Here is a 24,263-nt window from a genome sequence, read left to right on the forward strand (position 1 = left end):
AACAAATTTTGCGTATTTCAGAAGTTTCACTCTAAATGCCAAAGGAAATATACTGCCATATATCTTTTAAAAGAGAAATTAAAAATTGTTTCTTGTCTATCAATTTATGGGTTTTTATCAGAGGAATTGATGTTCAAAGTGCATCTCTGACAGCTTTATTTTAGGTCTATTCTGCATATCACATGTGTCACAATAGGATTACCAGTCCTCTCCATTATTTTTGTGTTTATAGCTCTGGTGTTATAACATCAAATGGTCCTTTTTACAATAATATCTAAATTCTTTCTTTTTTTCTTTTTTAAAAAAAGATGAAGTGGTGAGTTTTAAGGATTTCATCAGAGAATTGGACAACAGTGATGAATTTATCGAGTGCCACAGTAAGTATGAAATTCAAAATGCATATGAACAGGAACTTCATTTTTGGGGGTTGGTGTATGTATAGGTATGTGCGTATATAGACTTTATATATACTCTACCAAACCCCCCTTTTATGCATTTTCTCATTTAAACTCAGTTGATGTTGTAAACTCTAGGTTTTCACACATAGATACATATTTTTCATACTGTAATATTCTTGAATTATTTAAAAAAATTTCTGTTGTCTCTCTTTCTTCCTTGTCATGTGTTTTATTGCTATATTCTTTCTTTTGTCCTTCCTAATGCTGATGGGGTTATCCATCTTATAGTCAAAGTAATCAAGTTTGGTTTTTTAAATCACATCTAATGACTTTTCCCCTCTGTATTCTTATCTTTCTTGTTTATTTCTTCATATATATATATTTTTACATTTGCTCTCTATCTCCTTGTGAAAAACATTGGCTAAATGCTTAACTTTTTTCGGTTTGTTTTGACATTTCAGCACAGTTCTATCATGAGGACACTAAAACAGCCTTGGACCACAGACATTGAGATTGAGAATTGTAGTCCTAAAACTGGGGTTTTAAAAGAAGTATTGAAATAAGTGGATTCTCTCTAAATAATCTGTACTTGGGACGCAGTTCCACTCGCTATCTCAGGATAAGTTTGGTGGGAACCTTGACAAATTAATTCTATATTCATTATAGAAGATTATAGATCTATGAATAGCTAAGACCCTTTTGGGAAAAAAAAGATAAAGATCTTGCTTTGTCACATGTTAGTACATAGCATAATGCTGTTGTAATATAGACCTGTGAAAATAGACCAGTGCATCACAATACAGAACCCGGTAGAGACTTCTATTAATGGGAACTAGGAATGTGATAGAAATGACATCATCAGTTAGTGGGGAAAAGATGTATTACTTAGCTTCTGATTTGAGAAAATTGTCTTACAATGCAGAGAAAATGAAGTAGAATCCCTATGTCATACCATATACAAAAATAACCTTCAAAGAATCAAATGAATGTTAAAATGGATCTCAAAGATTAAACTATAAAGCTGATGGAAGAAAATGTAAGAAAAACTATTGTGCCTTGTGGTTATGGATGCCTTCGTAAAGATGTTACTCCCCAAAAGCACAACCATGGGGTAAAAAAGGATTTGATTACATCAAAATCAAGGATTTCTGGTAAATGAAGGACTCTAAAACATGTAACAGACTGGAAGAAGATAATTACAAGATAACTAACAAAAAATTAATATCTCAAATATAAGGAAATTCTGCAAATCAAGAGTAGAAAGAAAGAAATCAATTGGAAAAATAAGTAAGGATATAAGACTTAGTATACAGGAGGAGAAACCCACATAGCTAAATATGTGTATGAAGAGAGTTGGCAATACTCACAAATTGCTAGTGAGTAGGTAAAAGGGTACAGCATTCCAGATTGCAATCTAGCAGTACTTGTCAAATTCAGTATGCATATTTCTTATGATCCAATAATTCTATTCTCAGATAAATAGCCCAGAGAAGTTTCTTGTAGAGACATGTACAGGGATGCTCCCTGCAACATTATGGGAGGAAAGAAATGAAAACAATCTATGAGTCCACGATTGGGGAAATGGTTGAATAAAATATGGTCCATACATACACGTCATAACAGTAAGCTAGATTTACATTTGCACCAGAGAGAGACCTCAGTAACAATACGGTTCCATGAAGAAAGGAAAAAATGGAATAAGTGCATAACAAAGAATGCTTTATCTAGGTTGGATTTCTACTAATGCCCATAAAACACAACCATATTTATATCTATTTCCAGGTAAACACTGAATTCTAAATAGAAAGATGAGATTGAAATAGACGGATTGAAAGAAATTGAGAAAGAGATTGAGATTGAAGTGACAATATTAACAAAGTTGACTTCAGAAACAGATTAGAGTACTCTGTATCCTAAAAACATACACATTCTTTTCAAATACTTATGGAATAGCCACAAAAATAGATGATGTATTTAAGCCACAAATAAAAATTTCAGTGAATTCTAAAAATCAGAAGTCATTCAGACCACATAGTCTGACCATGATGTTGTGACATTAAAATTATTTGTGAAAGAAAGGAAAAGTGTTGCTTTTAAGATGAAAAACAAATTGCCTTGTAAGTAATTCCTTGGTTGAAGAATAAAAGAAACCTGAAAGATTTTAGAAATGATGACAGTGAAAGCACTATGTATCAAATCGTGTAGAGTGTGACCAAAACAATCTTACAGGATATTTTATAGCATTAAATGCTTTTATTAGAAAACAAGAAATATCAAAAATAATTTATCTTTTTTTAAGTTTATTTATTTTCGGAGAGAGAGTGCGTATGGGGGGGCGGGGTGGGGGGAGAGCAGAGAGAGAGAAGGAGAGACAGAATCCCAAGCAGGCTCCTTGCTGTCAGCGCAGCTGACATGATCATGACCTGGGCCAAAATGAAGAGTGGGACGCTTAACCGACTGAGGCACCCAGGCGCCTCCAGAACAATGTATCTTAAACGTTCAGCTTACAGAGCTAACCAGCAGGATAAACAACAAAAGAGCAGTACAATCCCCCTGAAAAGTGCTAGTCAGGAGCTAACAAAGTGGAAAGTTGAAGTTAGTGAAATAGAACACACACACACGCACGCATGCACGCACGCACACACACACACACACACGCACACGCACTTATCCATATAACCAAAAGTTGGTTCTTTCAAAAGACTAATAAAGAACTCTTTAGGAAGTATGATGAAGGGGAAAAAATAGGGAGGACATAATAAAGAAGACAGTAGTAACTTGGATACAAGGGAGATTAAAAGATATAAATGAATAACACTTAAGTTAGTAAAGCAACAAATGATTGGCATGTCATCAACAACACTGTCATTCTTTCCAAATGTTTAGATAAAGACAGAAAGGGCTGCCTTTTTTTAATGTTTGTTTATTTATTTTTGAGAGAGAGAGAGTGAGCGAGCATGAGTAGGGAAGGGGCAGAGAGAGAGAGTGCCAGATCTGAAGCTGGCTCTGTGCTGACAGCACAGCGCCTGATGTGGGGCTCGGGCTCACAGACCGTGAGATCAAGACCTGAGCCAAAGTCAGACACTTAACTGACTGAGCCACCCAAGTGCCCCCTTTTGTTTCCCCATCATGGCACTATTTTCTTAGAGATAATTTTGGTATTTTGTTGTTTTGTTTAGCTTCCTGCGTTGAACTAGTAAGGTAAACTATTTCAGTGTGTCTTGTTTTCTGATATAAGCATTGTAAACCTATAAATGTTGTAGAGCTTTCAGTTTGGAGAATATTTCAGAGAGACAAAAATCTCTCAGACTGGGTATTCTAGAAAATGAATACATTTCACCCAAATCAAGTTGTTATGTGCTTCTCTGGATAGACTGACCTACTAGATACCTTTGTATTTTGTCATGTCTCTGTTTAGGAATAGAAGATGCATGTAACATTGTGAATAGTGTCTTTGATAGGAAAGTTGAAGTTAAAGACCTTTTATCTGCGTTGGAGGGCCTGGAGAAACCTTTAAATGAAGAAAAACCTGAGGTGTTACTGAACTCTGAAACAGATGGTGAGTTCTTGAGTTACCTCTCAGTTTTCCTGTTTAGACTATACGTGTTCATGCTGGCTCATTTTTTTTTTTTTTTAAGAATACTAATACCATAGGTTTAGGAAGATTGTTATGGGACTGCTATGTTTATAAATTGGTTACTGAGAATTGTTGTAACCCTTTTGGAAAGTGTGTGGATACTCTTCTTTATTTGGAGAAGACTAGTAGAAACAAGTACTGTTTTTATCCAGGTTTTAAAATCGGATACTTCTTGGGGCGCCTGGGTGGCTCAGTCAGTTAAGCGTCCAACTCTTGATTTTGGCTCAGGTCATGATCTCACGGTTTGAGATCACGATCTCACAGTGCTCTGCACTGACAGACGGAGCCTGCCTGGGATTCTCTCTCTCTCTGCTCTCTGCCCTTCCCCTGTTCTCTCCCTCTCTCTCTCCCTCTCAAACATAAATAAATAACCATTTAAAAAATGTTTAAAAAGATGTTTTCAAACATTTTAAAAAATAAATAAAATCAGATACTTCTTTTTTAAAGATTTTTAAAAATGTTTTTATTTATTTTTGAGGGAGAGAGAGTGGAGGAGGGTCAGAGAGAGGGAACACAGAGTCTGAAGCAGGCTCCAGGCTCTAAGGTGTCAGCACAGAGCCTGACGCGGGGCTCAAACTCATGGACCACGAGATTATGACCTGAGCCGAAGTCAGACGCTTGACGACTGAGCCACCCAGGCGCCCCATCTTTTTTCTTTTTAGGTCATTTATGCTAGTGGTTTGTCAATTTTAATAACTCTTAACTAATTCCTGGCTTTCTGATCCTCTCTATCGTGTGTGTTTATTGTTTCCTCGATTTATGTTTTCATCTGTATCATTATCTTCTCTACTATTGATTTTGTGACATTTTGTATATATATTTCACATATAGAATGAAATGATCACCACGATAGATCTAGTTAACACGTCACCATGCATAGTTAAAAGAAGGGTTTTTTTTCTTATGTTGAGAAATGTTAAGATTTACTCTCTGAGCAACCTGCAAATATGCAATACAGTATATTTTTGGATATATATGTATTTTCTATTCTTTTAATTTCACTCTTTCTGTACTCTTCAAAAAAAAGATAAATTTGAAAACATGTAAGGGAAACTAAAATTTGAAAAGAAAGAAACAGGACATAAAGAAATTAAAAATATAATAAAATTAATTAGCAGACAACAATATTAGCAGATTAAACATGGGTGAAGAGAGAAATATGAAGTGCAAAGGAGTTTGAAGAAATTATACAGAATGCAGCATAGAAAGACAGAGTTGGAATATAGGAAAGAGGTTAGGGGCGCTGGGGTGGCTCAGTTGATTGAGCATCAGATTTCTGCTCAGGTCATGATCTTGTGGTTTGTGAGTTAGAGCCCTGCATTGGGCTCACTGCTGGCAGCATGGAGCCCTCTTCAGATCCTCTGTCTCCCTCTCTGCACATCTCCTACTCTCTCTCTCCCCCACATAAATAAACATTAAAAAAAAGAAGAAGAAGAAGCTAAAAGGAAGGCAGAATGAAGAGGTCTACTTATTATGGCAATCAGTTTGAAATATATATGTGTATCTCTGATTACGTTATATATTAGTTACAACTAATATAATGTTCCATCTCAGTAAAGCTAGAAAAAGAAAGAATGAAAAGATGTGATATATATCCACACAGGAGAGAAGAGACAGAGTGGTTGCAGAGAAAATATTTGGAGAACTATAGCTGAGAATTTTCCAGAATGAGAAAGACCTAAACCTACCAATACAAGAATTCCAGTGAATCCCACATAGGATGAAAGGAAATCCATACGTAGGGTTATCATGATGAAACTGTGACATACCAAAGAGAAAGAAAAATCTTAAAGGTAGCTAGAGAGAAAAGTCAAATTATCTATAAAGAAGGAACTGTTTCTCATTCTCGATATTTTTTTCTGGGTCTTGAAGTCTAGAGAAACATTTTTGTAAATTGAGGATAACCACCCCACGTTCCCCTCCACTTTGGGAGGAACTTAGGCTTTGTCTGAGCCTTTGAAAGTACAAACTAAAATTCATCCAATTTTGTTTTGTTTTAGTTTTGTGTTTGGCAAACACTCTTTGGGTAAAAACAGTCGCCGTGTTTCTGGATTACAGCCTTTCATCAGTTGTTTGGTCTGGGAATTTCTTACTTTCTTGGCAGCACATTGATGAATTCAAGATTTAAAAAAAATTTTTTTTTTTTTAACATTTATTTTTGAGACAGAGAGAGACAGAGCATGAGTCGGGGAGGGTCAGAAAGAGAGAGGGAGACACAGAATCTGAAACAGGCTCCAGACTCCAAGCTATCGCGGCACAGAGCGCGACGCGGGGCTCGAACTCACGGACTGTGAGATCGTGACCTGTGCCGGAGTCGGACGCTTAACCGACTGAGCCACCCAGGCGCCCCAAGATTTTTTTTTATAGCAATAATTTTATTTAGAATTTTTAGTTGTTTTTAGTAGGAGGGCTGATCCAGATATCTAGCTACTAAATACCAGAAATTGACATCATTTTTTTCTTTCAATTAAATTAAATCAGACCCTGGGGGCAGGGTGGTTGATTACTGGCACCCTCTCCCATTCCAAAGTCACACCATAATGTGGGAGACAGAGGTAAAACTGCCTTGCATTGTGTTTCTACTGACGCTTTGTTGTTGGAGCCTGTGGTAATCCTGCATCTGTGTGAAGGGAAGCTCCCACAGGGTAATTCTCACTCTTTCCCATCAAACCTCTAGTCTCTCAACCCCTCCCTGTCCCTCTCTTTCCTTCTGTCTCTGTCTCCAGACAAACTCTTCCTCTCTATTTAGGCATTTGGCATATTTTCTTCAATGACTCTAGGTTTTTGCAAACACAGTCCCTACAAAAACTCTCAGTCTACAAAAATCTCAGGAGTGAGGAAATATTTAAGGCCAAGCTAACTGCTTCGAATAGGAAAGATGGGTCAAGTTATCCTGCCACTTCAAGAGGTATAGTGCCATAGCTCCAATATTTGCTATTCAGATAAATTACAATAGACTTCAATAGAGAAGGGTAACTTTTGAATCAGGCTCTGCAGAGTCCGCTAACTCAAATGCCTGCAGTAGCCAGGCACGTAATGCAAAATTAATAAAATGAGTTGGTTATAAGACAAAAGGAAGGGGTGTGGACTGTAAGGTAACTTGAGAGCATGTGTCCTAGATGAAGATAGTTAAATTCAAATGGAAAGAAAACCCCACCACTCCCTGGGACAATGAACATGACTGAATCTCAGCTATATTCAGTCTGTGGGCTACCAGCCTATGATCCCTGAAGCAGGCTTCTGTAGGAGTGGGAACACAATCTTTTCCTTCTACCCTTCTAGGTTCCCAGCTGGAGCCCTGTAACAAAAGACAGATCAACAAGGGAAAAGCATTCAAATTTAATATAAATTTTACATGAAAGGGGAATATTCATAAGGAGTTGTTAAACCTGAATGTTTTGGTGTTAGCTTTGATGAAGTGTGGAAAGTGGTAGAAGACTGTGATGGGACACAATGATATGAGCTGAGGGTGGTCAACCAGGGGAAACTTAGTAAGGTCTGTTCGTTCAGATTCCTCTTGGTGTCCCTCCAACCCTCAGTCTTCAGAGATAAGGATGCACCCTCCCTCTGGGTATAGCAAGGGCATCTCTCACATGAGTGTCTTATGACCTGCCTCGGGGCAGGGGATGGGGAGGTCTGAATCCTAACTGTACCTTGCAATTCCCAGATTGTGTTTCCTTGCATTCCCTGTTTGTGTGTGTGTGTGTGTGTGTGTGTGTGTGTGTGTGTGTGTGTACACGCACATGCTCATAATCTAAGTGTATTTCTTACCACGCATTATGGTCACAGAAGTTTGAAAGCTGAATGAAATTGAAACAATACCAGATCCCTGCTTTAATGAGCTTAAAATCTATTTAAATTCCATTTTATTTCTTAACTTTGCAGAAAGTAAAAAGATCTTAAAAGATGTAATTGATGTTTTCATTAATTCACCTAAACCATCAACACCATTCAATAGTAAGTATAGCAAAAGAATGAAAATTAAAAGTAAATTTCTAAGATAATTCAATGGTATTCTTTTTCTAAAATATGGTTTGTTTTCCCCTGTATTTTTAATTCCTTAAGTTTTCTTTTTAATGTATCAAGATGTTATAATCTGCTTTCTTATTCCTTATCATATTTAATCTGTGCTTTGACTGTAATGAATTATTTAGAATTACATTCCTAGAATATGCTTTCTTAAAGCGAAATAGTTTGTCTCAGTATATGCTCCAGTATAAGGTACACATTTTCTCCCCTGGTGAATCTAATACAATTTTCTCTCACCTCCAATAATTTCCATATGCTTCTTTTTCTCACCTATAGTGAAATGTTAAAAAAAAGTACAAAAAAAAAAAAAAAAAAGGATTTACTGCATGTAATACTAGTAGGTAGGCTAGCAAGAAAGAGAGGCTTTCTAATGCCTAGGATAGGGTGTGACTGTTTTTCAGTGCATAACAGATTTATATTTTTCGGTTTTCCTTTTGCCAACTAGCTGGGTTCTATTTTTGATATTTGACTTCATTCCAAGAGCTATTTATTATCAAGCTGTTCTTGAAATGCTTTACAGTCTATGAAAGACTGGAGCATGTAGTAGAAAAACCTTTGAGGAGAAATAGTTAATAAATAAAAGCAAACTTCTACAAAAATGTTGCAGAAACTCAACTTTTAGCTGGCTAGGGGCATGTTAAATTTTGCTTATTGTTTAAGTGACTTCTGAAAACAAAGCCCACTGACATGTTTTGAAAGCCCTCTAACTCAGAATTCCTTTTGTAATGCATCTGCTCTGTGCAGGTTAGGGTGTTAAGTCTAAAAAAGGGCTTTGCCTCAACTTCCTCATCAGTTCTCTATTCTTGACATGTTTACAGATTTATTTAAAGAGATTACAACTCTTGATAAGATCAGAAATGATAAGATGCCTATCAATGAGCTGAGGTCCCAACTCCGGAACGCTAGAATTCTATTAAGCAACAAGACGTTCCAGGAAATTCTGGGTCAAGCATCTATTGATGGTGAGTCCTTTTTAAAAGAACAATCTCTGTTGAAGTCCTAGTTTTACTGTGTGCTTGGGATATGTTTTATATATGTATGTTTTAGATAAACTAGGTCTTAGAAACATAATGAGAATGTAGGCATACTGAGAACAAATTAAAATTAATATTTTTTTACTCTTGGAAATATTTTTAAGAGTCACCCTCTGTCTGGCATCACATTTGTAAAATGTATACATCAATATTTAATTAAGACAAATAATACGGTTAGAATTTTTTCTTGTTTTAAGGGAATAGATTCGTGGTAAAATTATCTTAAATTGATTAGTTTTTATCTGGCTAATTTTCAGACATTAACAAAATTTGTCCCCCCCCCCCCCCCCCACACACACACACCATTCCCTGTCATGGTTATTTTAACCATGATGATTATTAACATTGACACCTTGCCATTTTATAATCCTTATACTTTACTTTTTAGAAAATAGTGAAGTAAGTCTCAAACAAATTTTGGAGGCTTTGAACACAAATAAGCCAGCTCCTGAATTGGAAGGTGGGTCATATTTCCCATTGCCTTTTGTTATTATTAAACAGTATTGTGAGCTGTAAATGATATTCAAAAGCTGTATATTTTTATAATTAAAAGTACACAGTTTGACATATGCGCACACCTATAAACCTGTCATCACAATCAAGGTAACGAACACATCCCTGACCTGCAAAACTGCCTCATGCTCCTTTGTAATCTCTCCTGCCTTTTTCCCATCCTGTTCCTCATCGTAGGCAACCACTGATCTGCTTTTTGCCAGTATAGATCCATTGGCATTTACCAGACTTTTATAGAATGGGTATATTCTTTTTTGCTAGATGCTTTCATTCAGCATAATTATTTTGAGATTCATCCACGTAGCATGTATCAGCAGTTCATTCTTATTTATTACTGGCATAGCACTCCATTTTACTGATACACTGGTTTATCTACTTACCTGGTGAGGCTCGTTAGGCTATTTCCAGTTTGGGGCTCTTATAAATAAAGCTGTTATGAACAGTTGTGTACAATTCATTGTATGAATGTATGCTTTTCCTTTCTCTTGAGTAGTTACCAAAGATTGGCTGGTTCACATGGTAGGTGTATGTTTAACTTTTTAAGAAACTGCCAACTGGTTTCCAGAGTGGCCACACCATTTTACATTTCCACCAGCAGTGTATGAAGAGGTCCAATTCCTCCGTATCCTCGGGAGTGCTTGGTGTAGTCAGTCTTTTTAATTTTAATCATTCTAATAAGTGTGTAGAAGTATCTCATTGTGGTTTTAATTTGTGTTTCCTCACTGATTAATGATGTTGAGCATCTTCTCCTGTGCTTATTTGTCATCTGTGTATCTTCTTTATAAAGTGTCTGTGCAGAGCTTTTGCCCGTTTTTAAAGTTGGATGGGTTTTGGGGCACCTGGGTGGCTCAGTCGGTTAAGCCGCCGACTTCGGCTCAGGTCATGATCTCGCGGTTCGTGAGTTCAAGCCCTGAGTCGGGCTCTGTGCTGACAGCTCAGAACCTGGAGCGTGTTTCGGATTCTGTGTCTCCCTTTCTCTCTCTGACCCTCCCCCGTTCATGCTCTGTCTCTCTCTGTCTCAAAAATAAATAAACGTTAAAAAAAATAATAAAAAAAAATAAAGTTGGATGGGTTTTTTTTGTATTTCTGTTTGTATTCTGGATACATGTCCTTTATGAGATATATACTTAGCAAATATTTTCTCCGAGTCTTCTACTGAGCACATTTTTGTCTGAGTGTCTTCATTTTCTTAAGTGTCTTTAGAAGAGCATTAGTTTTAATTTTGATGAAGTCCAGTTAGTTTTTTTTTTCTTTTATATAGTGTGCTTTTGGTGTCACATGTATGAAAACTTTGCCTCACCCAAGGTTACAAATGTTTTATTATATGTTTTCTTCTAAAAGTTTTATGGGTTTTGGTTTTGCATTAAAAAATATTTTTTTAATATTTTTATTTATTTTTGAAAGAGAGAGAGAGAGAGAGAGAGAGAGAGAGAGAGAGAGAGAAAGCACAAGTGGGGGAGGGGCAGAGAGAGAGGGCGACAGAATCCAAAGCAAGACTCCAGGCTCTGAGCTATCAGCACAGAGCCTGAGGCGGGGCTCAAACTCACCGGGAGATCATGACCTGAGCTGAAGTTGGCTGCTTAACTGACTGAGCCACGCTGGCACCTCTGGTTTTGTATTTTAGCTCTGTGATCTATTTTGAGTTAATCTTTATATGTGGAATAAAGTATGGATCAGAGTTCCTTTTTGTTTTGTTTTGTTTTTGCATATGGACCTTCATTTGTTCCAGCACCACTGTTGAAAAGATTGTATTTTCTCTCTACTTTCTATACTGAAATTCCTTTGTAGTTTTGTAACAAATCATATAAATATACATATATATTTATTTCCTGGATTCTCTCTTCTGTTCTATTAATCTTTGTCAGTTTTTACACAAACCACATTGTCTGACTCCTGTTGCTTTGCAATAAACATTGAAACCATTCAGGTAGTATTGGCCCTCTAACTTTGTTCCACTTTTAAAAAGTTGTTTTGACTGGGGCACCTGGGTGGCTCAGTCAGTTGAACGTCCGACTTCAGCTCAGGTCATGATCTCATGGTTTGTGGGTTTGAGCCCCATGTCAGGCTCTGTGCTGACAGCTCAGAGCCTGGAGCCTGCTTCGGATTCTGTGTCTCCCTCTCTCCCTGCCCCTGCCCTGCTTGCTCGCTCGCTCTCTCACGCGCGCTCTCTCCCTCTCAAAAATAAACATTAAAAAACTGTAAAAAAAAAAGTTGTTTTGACTATTCTAGGACTTTTACACTGCCATGTGGATTTTAGAATCAGTTTGTAATTTCTACAAAAAAGCCTGCTGGGATTTATTGGAGAAATAAGGCACTCATGAATTAGGATTTGTTGAAAAATGTCTTATCTAATAATGTCTTACTAAATAGTACAACTCTTTCCTGCAATTCTTTTGAGTACCAGTACTTTGCCTCCTTTTAAATATTCTCTTAGATAAACTAGAGATTATAATCCAAACAGTGACCTTGAGTGTACCATGATTTGTGTGAATCATTGAAAGGGCAGACATTGGCTTGGCTCTAATCCTAAGGACCCCATTTAGAAGGGAAAATCCCTAGAGGTTTTAGATAAGAGCTGGGAATGGGGCACCTTAATACTCCCACACTCCTTGGCGGACTTCTAATAATCGAGTGAAAGTTATGAAGAATATGCAAAAAATGAAAGCAGTGGCAAAATAAGCAGAAGAAAATTCAGGACTAATATTTTTCTACTCTGAAATTTGGGCTATTTCATATAGACAGAGGTAAGCCCCAAATTCTGTCTCATGGATATACAATGAAACAGTTCCCTAAAAGATGCAATGGCCTATTTTAACTTTTGAGAAGCTGATACCTTGAGTGTATGATGATTTGTGTAACTCATTGGTAAGGCAGTTAAGTTAAAAAACAAAAACAAAACTGAGTCATCTTAGTTTTTTTAGTTTGAGACAAAAATAACTGAACATCTCAGGGAAATATGCTTGGAATAAAGGGATGTTTGGCTTATTAATTTTGGAATCATAATGATAATATTAATTGAAATATATGACCTATAGAATCCCCCTGTGTTTTCAGATTTATGTACTGCCCTCCAAACTGTCAACTTGATGAATTGCAACAGAATTCAGACTGGTGACTTGAAAGATGCTTTTGATGACCTCAATGTTTCTGTAAAGCCTGAAGAACACCAGATGTTAGTGAAAACGCTTGATGTTGATGGTATATATAACTACGTTGACTTTCCAAATAAAGTGATAGCAAATTTTCCATTCCCCTTCCCTATCCTCCGTTCATCACTCCCCAATAATTTTTTTCGTTATTATCCTAATGGAAAAAGTACTCTAAGAGAGCGTGTCTACTGAGATCATAGATTTATCTTGACAGAAAAATCTTTGAATAAGATTAATAAGATTTTTTACGACCCGTGAAGTATCCTGTGTTGATTCCATCAGAGTGTCTTTGTGTGTATGTTTTTCGCATCTTCAGGGAAGGCAAGGTCATTCTCTGTGAAAGCTGTGCTGAAGGGAAACTGCTCTGAGCCAGGAAGAGACTGAGGGAGGACTTTCTCCCCTCTGCAGGAGACATTTGTGGGAGAAGATTGATTGAATCCTAGGAGGTTTCAGAGAAAACAATGTATAATTTTCAAATTTTGCCAATTCTTATGTGGTTCTTTTATTCATTTAAATTCAGTTCCTAAAAGTATTTTCTTTATTCCATTACTAAATGGGTTTAAGCATTGTTTCATTAATCATATTGACTGGAGCCGCTGTACAGCACAACTTACGGGTGCTTGTAAACAGCACCCTTCAGTGTTAGGCAGTGCCTGGCCTGCATGGCTAGGGACAGACCTGATCCTGAGTGTCTTTTATATGTAAGGGGTCATGTAATGTGTCAGATAATCGAGGAAATAGAAAATATTCATAGGAAGCTTTCAGTCTAGTTGGTGAGGCAAGCTGTAAACAACAAAAGGGTGTATAACAATATAAGAGATAAAAGTTCAGTGAATTTACAATGGTATATGGCAGTACTTGAATAATAGCCAGGGACATAGTGATGTGATGGGTTGTGATTTATAATAAGAAATATATATTTGCCCTTCAACCCCATTCCTGGCACGGAGCTCCTAAAACACTGGCAAATCCCTAAGTGATGAGAACTCTACGGGCATCTTTTGTATTTCTAATAGGTGATTCTGGGAAGGCTTCTGGTTTCTAGGTGGGGACTGGTCACCATAAGGATAAGCCATGATTGGAACTTTGGAATTTTCAGCTCTGTCCCCCACCCCCATTCTTCAGAAAAGGGAGAGGGTCTGGAAATGGAGTGAATCATTGATTATGCCTATGTGAGGAGGTCTCCATAAAATCCCAATAGTATGGGGTTTGGGGAGTTTCCAGGTTGGTGAACACATCTACATACCAGAAAGGTAACTGACCCAACTCCACAGGGACAGAGCTGCCATGCTTGGGATGCTCCCAGACCCCCCAGACCCTATGTATCTCTTCATCTGGCTGTTCATTTGCATATTTTATCATATCCTTTAATGAACTGATAAATGTTAAGTGTTTCCCTGAGTTCTGTGAACTATTTTAGGAAATAATTGGGTCCAAGGGAGAGAAAGTCATGGGAACCTCCAATTTGTAGCCAAGTTGGACAGAAGTTGTAGGTAACCTGGGGACCTACTGCTTGTGGTTGGCATCTGCAGTGGAGGGGGAGCAGTCTCATGGGACTGAGCCCTTAACTTGTGAGATCTGATGCCATCTCCAGGTAGGTAGTGTCAGAATTGCGTTAAATTGTATGACACTCAGTTGGTGTTGCAGAGAATTGCTTGGTGGGAGAAAACCCCCCACATATCTGGTGTCAGAGTGCTGTAAGTGTGGCCGTAGGTGAGAGTAAAGAAGAAACACAGGAGGAGGACTGAGTTTTTTCCTCCACAAGTGATGATACTGAGTTGTATGAGAGTTCAGAGGTGAGCTATTTCATTCATTCAATGAAAGTTTATTAATAAGCACTGTTGCTTGCTAGACACTAAGTATATAAAGATAAAAGAGCTTACAGTCTATCAAGATGACAAACAACGCGAATTCCAATTGTTAAATACCACGACAGAGGTAAACAGAGTGTTATGGGAACGTATACAATAGGTACCTAACCCACACAGGGTTGGATAGGGTAGTCAGAGAGGCTGTTTGGAGGAGATGCTGTTGGAGTTGAGTTTTGAAATATGAGTCGGAACTAGCCAAGAATTGCGGGTGCAGGGAAAGGGGCTGAAAGGAGTTAGGAAGGAATGTTCAGTGTGTACAAAGTACAGAAGAACAAAGCTCATGGAGAAGCCAAGGAACTCTAAGTAGTCCAGTAGGACTTACAGCATTGGATCTCAGACTGATTTACATCAGAACTACCTAGGAATTTGTTAAAAACCCAGAATATCTGAATCATGGCCAAGGTGTATGTGTGTGTGTGCGCACGCGCGCGCGTGCGTGTGTGTGTTTAACAAGCTTTACAGTTCAGGTTGATGTTTGACTATCAACTTGATGGTGCATAGTGGTGGAAGGAGTGGGAAAAAAAAGAAATGAAGTGGCCATATAGTCAAGAGCAGATCCAGAAGGGTTTTGTTTTTATCTTTGTTGTTCTCTGAGCAACAGAGTTTGAATTTTATCTTGAAGGCTCTAGGGAGTCATTGAAGAAGTCCAATTTGAAAAGTGACATGACTAATTTTGCACTTTGTAATGGGCATTATGATAGCAGTGTTAAGAAAGACCAGAGGGGGGCAAGATTGGAAGCAAGGAGACATTTTAGAAGGCATGCAAGAATTCAGGTTAAAAGTAATGAGTGTTGATGTAAGGCATTGGCTCCAGGGATGGGAAGAAGGGAACAGATATGAGTTCTAGGAGGCAGAACTTCTTCATTGTTTGGTTAAGTTAGGGAAGGAAAAGAGAGAGGAATTGAGAATGATTAACAGACTTCTGGTTTGGGAGACATTTCATGGTGATGTCTTTTTTTTTTTTTTTTTTAAGTGTATTGATTTATTTTTGAGAGAAAGAGCATGAGCTGGCTAGGGGCAGAAAGAGAAGGAAAGAGAGAATCCCGAGCAGGCTCCATCCTCTCAGCGCAGAGCTGATGTGGGGCTCAAACTTACGAACCATCAGATCATGACCTGAGCCAAGATCAAGAGTTGGTCACTTAACCGACTGAGTCACCCAGGCACCCAAGTGATGCATTTTAATAAGCTGGGGAATATAGGAGGAGGCTTTAGTGCAAAGATGAATTCAGCTTAGGATATATTGTGTTTGATGAAGGGCATGATGGAGGGAAGAGATTGAAATGAGAATAGATAAATCTAAATTCCTTCACAAAATGCACAAGGCCTTTTTAAATCTAGTTCCCGTTACTGGACCTGTTAAGATTAACCTTTGCCCACAAACTTTCTGACACATTTTTGTAAGGTTTCAAGACACTTAATAGACACAAATAGAATAATTTAAACTAAATCCAAAATTAAAAAAACTACTTACAGTTTCCAGAACGCATCATACTCACTTATATACGTTTTCCTTATGAGTCTTTCTGTCAACCTTCAAATATGCAGCCAAGTCAGTAAAAATGTAACCTCCTTGAAGCTTTTCTTAATTCATTCAGTTAGATGTGGAAGCCTTTTACATTTTAATAACATGCCATGTTTAGCATCATTGAGACAATTTTGCTTTATAACTGTTTGAGAAAAGTGATATTATTTTGGAGAAATTTCCATGAGAATTATGAGGAGAGGATACATTTTGAGCATTTGGTTACTGATGAAAAATGAATACTTAAACTGTAAGCAAATTTAAAGTATTCTGTGGGGAGAACAGGTTAAATATTTAAAGCCATAATACAATGTGAGGTAGGTGGAAAGATCAAATGAGAAACATGTTTTTGTTTGGGTTTCCACTTCTTACTTTGACCTACATCACAGTATCTCATTTATTTTGCAGGTTCTTCCAGCTAACAGGAAAAATAAAAGTACTTGCATATTTCTGAATATACAATATATACATATTGCTTTAAAAAAATTTAACAGGAGGGGTGCCTGGGAGGCTCAGCATCAGACTTCAGCTCAGACCATGATCTCACCATTCTTGAGTTCGAGCCCCGTGTCAGGCTCTGTGCTGACAGCTCAGAGCCTGGAGCCTGCTTCGGATTCTGTGTCTCCCTATCTCTCTGCCCCTTCCTCTCTCTCTCTCTCTCTCTCAGAAATAAATAAAAACATAAAAAAATTAATAGGAACTACACTACCACTGGGTAGGTGGTCATTTTTAAAGTTTGCCCCCTAGATGAATCTTCAAGTTTCTTGTTTTCAATTGTTTAAAAAGTAAGGAATTGTTACGCAAATAGTCATTGGTTTACATTAAAACTGATTTCCCAGAAATGCTCATTCTTTTAACCAATTAATATGTGAAAATTAATTCCTTTCAGATATATGTTATAAAACCCAAAATAACAGTTTAAACTGAGATTTGGGGGGGGGTTGATTTATAATAAAATGATTTTTTTTTCAACGTTTTTTATTTATTTTTGGGACAGAGAGAGACAGAGCATGAACGGGGGAGGGGCAGAGAGAGAGGGAGACACAGAATCGGAAACAGGCTCCAGGCTCTGAGCCATCAGCCCAGAGCCCGACGCGGGGCTCCAGCTCACGGACCGCGAGATCGTGACCTGGCTGAAGTCGGACGCTTAACCGACTGCGCCGCCCAGGTGCCCCGATTTTGTTTTAAAAAGAAGATGCAAATTAATCCAGTTATTGCTTGTTTTAGACCTAATTTTGCCTCATCTTAATTTTTCATTCTTCTATTTAAATTTTGTGTTTACCTCTTCTGTCTTCAATATAAAGTAATACACCAGTAAAGAAAGTGGTGAAAATAAATAAGAGAATATGATAAAAATAATTTGTAATAACATTAGTCAATACTTTTATATATCTAGCACATCCAATTATCCTAGTTCTTTTTTCTCTGCATCCATTGTGCAAATTGACACTAGACACTTCAAACTAGATTCATACTTACAGTCTGTGAAAACTTCGTACAGTGTTCATTAAAGAAGGATGTAAATACAACTGTCAAAACCACAGAAAGTTCAGAGCCATGTCGAGAAAGAAGTTGCTGCAGCTGAGGTTAAACAGGTTGTTGCCTGTTTTCTCCTCTATGGTTTTGATGGTTTCCTGGCTCTTATTTAGGTCTTTCACCCGCTTTGAGTTTATTTTTGTGTATGGTGTGAGAGAGTTTCCTTCTTCTGCATGTTACTGTCCAGTTCTCCCAGCACCATTTGCTAAAGAGACTGTCTTTTTTCCATTGGATACTCTTTCCTGCTTCGTCAAAGATTAGTTGGCCATACATTGGGGGCCCGATTCTAGGTTCTGTATTCTATTCCATTGGTCTATGTGTCTGTTTTTGTGCCAATACCATACTGTCTTGATGATTACAGCTTTGTAGTAGAGCCTGAAGTCTGGGATTGTGATGCCTCCTGCTTTGGTTTTCCTGTTCAACATTACTTTGGCTATTTGGGGTCTTGTGTGGCTCCCTACAAATTGAAACATTGTTTGCTCTAGCTCTGAGAAGAATGCTGGTGCAATTTTGATTGGGATTGCCTTGAATGTGTAGATTGCTTTGGGTAATATCGACATTTTAACAATATTTGTTTTTCCAATCCATGAGCGTGGAATGTTTTTCCACTTCTTTGTGTCTTCTTCAAGTTCTTTCACAAGTTTTCTATAGTTTTCAGCATATAGATCTTTTACATCTTTGGTTAGGTTTATTACTAGGTATTTTATGGTTCTTGGTGCAATTGTAAATGGGATTGATTTCTTGTTTTCTCTTTCTGTTGTTTCATTGTTGGTGTATAGAAATGCAACCAATTTCTGTACATTGATTTTATATCCTGTGACTTTACTGAATTCATGTATCCGTTCTAGCAGCTTTTTGGTGGAGTTTTTTGGGTTTTCCATGTAGTGTATCATGTCATCTGCAAAAAGCCAAAGTTTGACTTCTTCTTAGTCAGTGTGGGTGCCTTTTATTTCATTTGCTGTCTGATTGCTTAAGCTAGGACTTCCAACACTCTGTTAAATAACAGTGATGAGAGTTCCAAAAGCAAGGGAAATAAAAGCAAAAATGAACTATTGGGACCTCATCAAAATAAAAAGCTTCTGTACAGCAAAGGAAACAATCGACAAAACTGAAAGGCAACTGATGGAATGGGAGGAAGATATTTGCAAATGACATATTGGATAAGGAGCTAGTATCCAAAATCTATAAAGAAGTTACCAAACTCAACACATGAAAAACAAATAATCCTGTGAAGAAACAGGCAGAAGACACAAACAGACACTTTTCCAAAGAAGACATCCAGATGGCCAACAGACACATGAAAAGATGCTTAACATCACTCATCATCAGGGAAATATAAATCCAAAACCACACTGAGATACCACCTCATACAGGTCAGAGTGGCTAAAATTAACAACTCAGGAAACAACAGATGTGGGTGAGGATGTGGAGAAATGGGAACTCTCTTGCACTTGTTGGTGGGAATGAAAACTGGTGCAGCCTCTCTGGAAAACAGTGTGGAGGTTCCTCAAAAAATTAAAAGCAGAATACCCTACGACCCAGCAATAGCACTACTAGGAATTTATCCAAAGGATACAGGAGTGCTGATTCATAGGGGCAAATGTACCCCAATGTTTATAGCAGCACTATCAACAATAACTAAATTATGCTGATTCATAGGGGCAAATGTACCCCAATGTTTATAGCAGCACTATCAACAATAACTAAATTATGGAAATAGCCCAAATGTCCATCAACTGATGAATGGATAAAGAAGATGTGGTTTATATATACAGTGGAATACTACTCGGTAACGAAAACGAATGAAATCTGGCCATTTGCAACAACGTGGATGGAACTGGAGGGTATTATGCTAAGTGGAATAAGTCAGTCAAGGAAAGAGAGATAGATGTGTACACTCATATGTGGAATTTGAGAAACTGAACAAGAGATCATAGGGGAAGGGAAAGGGAAAAAATAGTTTCAAACAGAGAGGGAGGCAAGCCATAAGAGACTCTTAAATACACAGAACAAACTAAGGATTTATGGGGGGATGGGGATCAGGGGAAAGTGGGTGATGGGCATTGAGGAGGGTACTTATTGGGATGAGCACTGTATGTTGTTGTATGTAAGCGATGAATCATGGATTCTACTCCTGAAGCCAAGAGTACACTGTATACATTGAATGTTAGCTAACTTGACAATAAATTATATTAAAAAAAAACACACACACAGAGAAAGTTGTCCCCTCTCTTTTCTTACAGCTTCTAAAGTTATGAAGGTAAAACAAAATGCAATTAGAATAATCCACTAAGATCTTTATTTGCCACCTACCATTCTCTGAATGCCTGCTGATCAAAGTTTTTAACTGCAGATTTTCCTTGATAGACTGGAATGAGGAAAGTTTCTGTCTGCTGTCAATGCTCCAGCTGCCACAGGGGGATACATGTAGAACCGATCAAATTAAAATTTGGCAATATGGAAGTCAAAAAATGTATCTGATCTGTCCCAAAGAGTTGTTATTTGCATGGAAATAAAATCATCAGTTCATTTGAAGTCACTGAATTCATTGAATCACATTCAATATATCGCACATTGAATTCATTGAACCACATTCAATATATCACACAAAAAGGAAATATTGTGTTTGAGGGCATGGAGTGGACACGGAGTTGAAGATGTGCAGTAGACAATGGTCTAGCCTAGAAATAGAAACTTGAGAGTCAGCAACATACAGTTTGTAGTTACAAGAGAATTCAGGAATGGTTTATAGAGTGCAACAAGAAGAGGGCCAAGGACACCGAAATGCTAACATTTAAGTAATGGTGGAGAAAGAACAGTTTATAAAGGACGTAACAGGAAGTAACTAGAACGAACGGTAGGAGAGAAACCAAAAGAAAGCGATAGCAACAAAACAAAGAGAAAAAAGAGTTTGAAGGAGGAAAGTATTAGATAAGACCAACAAATTAAGAAGTATTCATTAATTTGGGAATGAAAGAGGAAAGTATTAAATAAGACCCAAAAAAAGTATTCATTGATTTGGCAATAAATAGTTAATGGGTGAACTTGGTAAAAGCAGTTTTGAGAGGGTGGAAGCTAGATAAGACCAGTTTGATGTGTGAATGACAATATGATTATGATGAATAAGAACATTTCTTTCCAGAAAATAGTTTGGGAAGGAAAGGAAAAGGAAAGAGTAGTGGTTAGAGGGTATCATCTAGGTTCAACAGAAGGCTTTTTAGAAATCTAGACTTAGGAGCTGGTTTTGACATGAATAGGATTTAAATAGGCAGACTGTAGATTGCATTCAGGACAAAAGTTTACGTAGCTAGAAAACCATAAGATGCTTTAAGGGCCAGCAAGAGAACCGATTTAGCTCACTGTGGAAGTACTTTATGTTTCTTGAATCTACTAATTTTTCTTTGTTCTGTTTTTGTCTTCACAGAAAAGGGAGATACTTCTCTAAAGACTGCCCTTTTAGCACTGAAGAGCATTAAGCGTTTTCGAGATTTTAGAGGTGAGAATAATTAGGAAGTTTTGAACACAGAATATAGGAAATTTTTAGCTAGTTGTTGAAAAGTGATGGGCTACTTACATCAACATATAACTAATATGCTACAAGATTAAGTGAATGGTATACATTCAGTATTTTGGGTATTCAGATGAAGGTGAGCTTCCTGTGTTCATGTAAGTCTAGTTTGAAACATTATAAGTTTGTAATTGAAGCAAATAATATGTCTTCTAACAAGGTTGCCAAAAATACGTGACCCTAAAAATGTTTTAATAAATTTAAGGTTTTTGATTAGGGAATACATTCACACAGATCATAAATAAAAAAGTATTGGAGCACTGGGTGGCTCAGTTGGTTAAGCGTTCGACTTCGGCTCAGGTCATGATCTCACAGTTCATGGGTTCACGCCCAGCATCAGGCTCTGTGCTGCCAGCTCAGAGCCTGGAGCCTGCTTTGGATTCTCTGTCTCCCTCTCTCTCTGCCCCTCCCCTGCTCATGCTCTGTCTCTCTCTGTCTCAAAAATAAAAATAAAACATTAAAAAAAATTTTTTTAAGTAAAAATAAATTAAAAAGTATTTAAAGATACACAATGAAAATCTCCTTCTTGCCTGGTCTGTTCAGTTCCTATTCCTTTTCCCCAGTAACTAACTAATAAGTAACTAGTTTCTCTCTTTTTTTTTAATTTTTTGTTAATGTTTTATTTATTTATTTTTTATTTATTTATTTATTTTTTCAACGTTTATTTATTTTTGGGACAGAGAGAGACAGAGCATGAACGGGGGAGGGGCAGAGAGAGAGGGAGACACAGAATTGGAAACAGGCCCCAGTATTTATTTTTGAGACAGGAAGTACTTAGATCGTTCGAGAAAATATGAATATATGTGTGTATATATGTATATATATATACACACATACATATCCCTCCCTCACTTTTTACGTGAGAGCATGACATGTACATTGTTCTGTATCCTTGATTTTTTAATACAGTAATATATTTTGGATATTTGTTCATATCAGAATATAAAGGCCTTTCTCATTCCTTTTTATAGTTGCATAGAGAACATGTGAATTCTCATTCTGATGGAAATTTATTTTTATTTAAAAAAATTTTTTTTGTTTATTTATTTTGGAAAGAGAGAGAGGGGCAGAGTGTGAGCAGGGGAGGGGCAGAGAGAGAGAGGGAGACACAGAATCCGAAGCAGGCTCCAGGCTCTCAGCTGGCAGCACAGAGCCCGAGATCATGACCTGAACCAAAGTCAGACGCTCAACTGACTGTGCCACCCAGGCACCCCTGATGGAAATTCATATATTTAACTTATTGGGATCAGTGATCCTTCCAACTTGAATCTTTGTCTTTTCGATTATGGTACCAAGAAACATTTTGCAGCGTCCCATGATGGATGCTCTAACTTTTGAGTATAATTTTGAAAATATCTAACTCACTTTAAAAATGAGTTAATTGCCTAATGTTTTATGAACTTACCAAAACTCTTCTTTAACTCTTATTTTCAGTATTAAAAGTATCTTAGGGTCAAAAGTACATAGTTTTATCTCATAGTCTCTAAAGGTATACTTTATTTTCTTTGGTTTCAAATAATATCATTAATGGTTGGCAAATAATATTTTTGCATAGTGTTTGATGTTTTACCAAGCACTTTCACATAATTTATTTTTTTTATAATTATTCTTTTTTTTAAAATATTTATTTATTTTGAGAGGGACAGAGACTATGAGCAGAGGAGGGACAGAGAGAGGGACACAGAATCCAAAGCAGTCTCCAGGCTCTGAGCTATCAGCACAGAGCCTGATGCAGAGCTTGAAATCACAAATTCACAAATCGTCATGAGATCATAACCTGAGCCGAAGTTGGACGCTTAACCGACTGAGCCACCCAGACGCCCCTCACATAATTTATTTTTTAACTATTCTTTATGACTATCCTGTTAAGTAGAAATCTTACAATAAAGAAAGAGAAAAGTGAAGTTCGAGGAAATTGTACCTTACCTAAGACCCCACAGCAAGTGTTGGACTCCATGTGCAGATATTTCTTTTAATGTATTATAGTTTAATGGTTCAGTTTCAAAATTCATTTAATGCTATAACTTACCGATTAATATTATCATGATCAGCACACATGTATTGAACACAAAAATATGCATAAAGTAGGCCGTGAGAAGTCTTAAAATCTAGATGAAAAGATAGGTCATTGACATAAAAATATAACTAGTATTCTGTAAGGGCACATTAGTGATGCATATTATTTTAAGAGTTTGGGTGAAGATTAGATTCCTATGAAAAAAATGGAGGAACTGTGAAGGAAGGGTAGCATCTTGCTTGATAGGTAGAAGGAAAGCCAGAAAACATTGACACCTAGAGATTTAAAAGGGAAGAAAAGATCAGAGGTGTAAGTAGGACTTGAAAGATAAGGAATGAGAGATAGTTGGTAGGTCTACATTGGAGGAGATATTAAATGTTTTGCTCAAAACAGGTCTCAATATAGTCTTTGGGCAAGAGAGTGTCAGGTACTAAGCTGTCTCTAAAGATTGATTTAACAGTGGATTGGACTAAGGAGCCACTAGAAGCAGGAAGATCGTTTATTTAATCCATTCAGTCAGCAAATGAGTGACACTATGCTGGTAACCAAGACAGGTAAATACTGGTCTCTGACCCCAGAGAATTCACTGAAGAAAGACAGATGAGCAAATAAATAACTACAAATTGTGCTAAATGTTAAGGAGGAAATGTACAAGGAGGCGGTAGAGCGTTAAGGTGCAGTGACTTAATTTAAATAGGATGGCCAGGGAAGCGTGTTCTGACATGTGACATTTAGGCTGAAACCTACAGGATTAGAAGGAATCAGCTGCTGGAAGAGTTGGCAGAAGCGTCTTTCAGACAAGAGGAAGAAGCTGTGAATGGTTCTAGGGTAGGAAATAACACATATGTTTAAGAAACTGAAAGGCCTTTCTGGCTGAAGTCTAGTGAAAAAAGGAGAGACTGGCAAAAGATGATGTTAGAGTGATGGTCATGGACCAGATCATTCAGATTCTTTAATGAAAATAAAGGTAAGGAATTTGAATCGAGTTC

General features: G+C 37.3%; 1 protein-coding gene across 1 annotated transcript in view; it reads left to right on the forward strand.

The window, feature by feature from the left end:
* The window catches only part of LOC113597128 (EF-hand calcium-binding domain-containing protein 13), a 108,494-nt gene that overhangs the window by 76,012 nt on the left and 8,219 nt on the right, over positions 1-24,263 (forward strand). Inside the window, exons 18-24 of the mRNA XM_053211847.1 lie at positions 309-377; positions 3,817-3,957; positions 7,921-7,992; positions 8,883-9,026; positions 9,487-9,558; positions 12,666-12,809; positions 21,114-21,185. Coding sequence (XP_053067822.1) covers positions 309-377; positions 3,817-3,957; positions 7,921-7,992; positions 8,883-9,026; positions 9,487-9,558; positions 12,666-12,809; positions 21,114-21,185 — 714 coding nt within the window. The remainder of the gene's footprint in view (positions 1-308; positions 378-3,816; positions 3,958-7,920; positions 7,993-8,882; positions 9,027-9,486; positions 9,559-12,665; positions 12,810-21,113; positions 21,186-24,263) is intronic.

This window comes from Acinonyx jubatus, chromosome E1 (genome assembly GCF_027475565.1).
Source record: "Acinonyx jubatus isolate Ajub_Pintada_27869175 chromosome E1, VMU_Ajub_asm_v1.0, whole genome shotgun sequence".
In the NCBI taxonomy this organism is placed as follows: Eukaryota; Metazoa; Chordata; class Mammalia; order Carnivora; family Felidae; genus Acinonyx; species Acinonyx jubatus.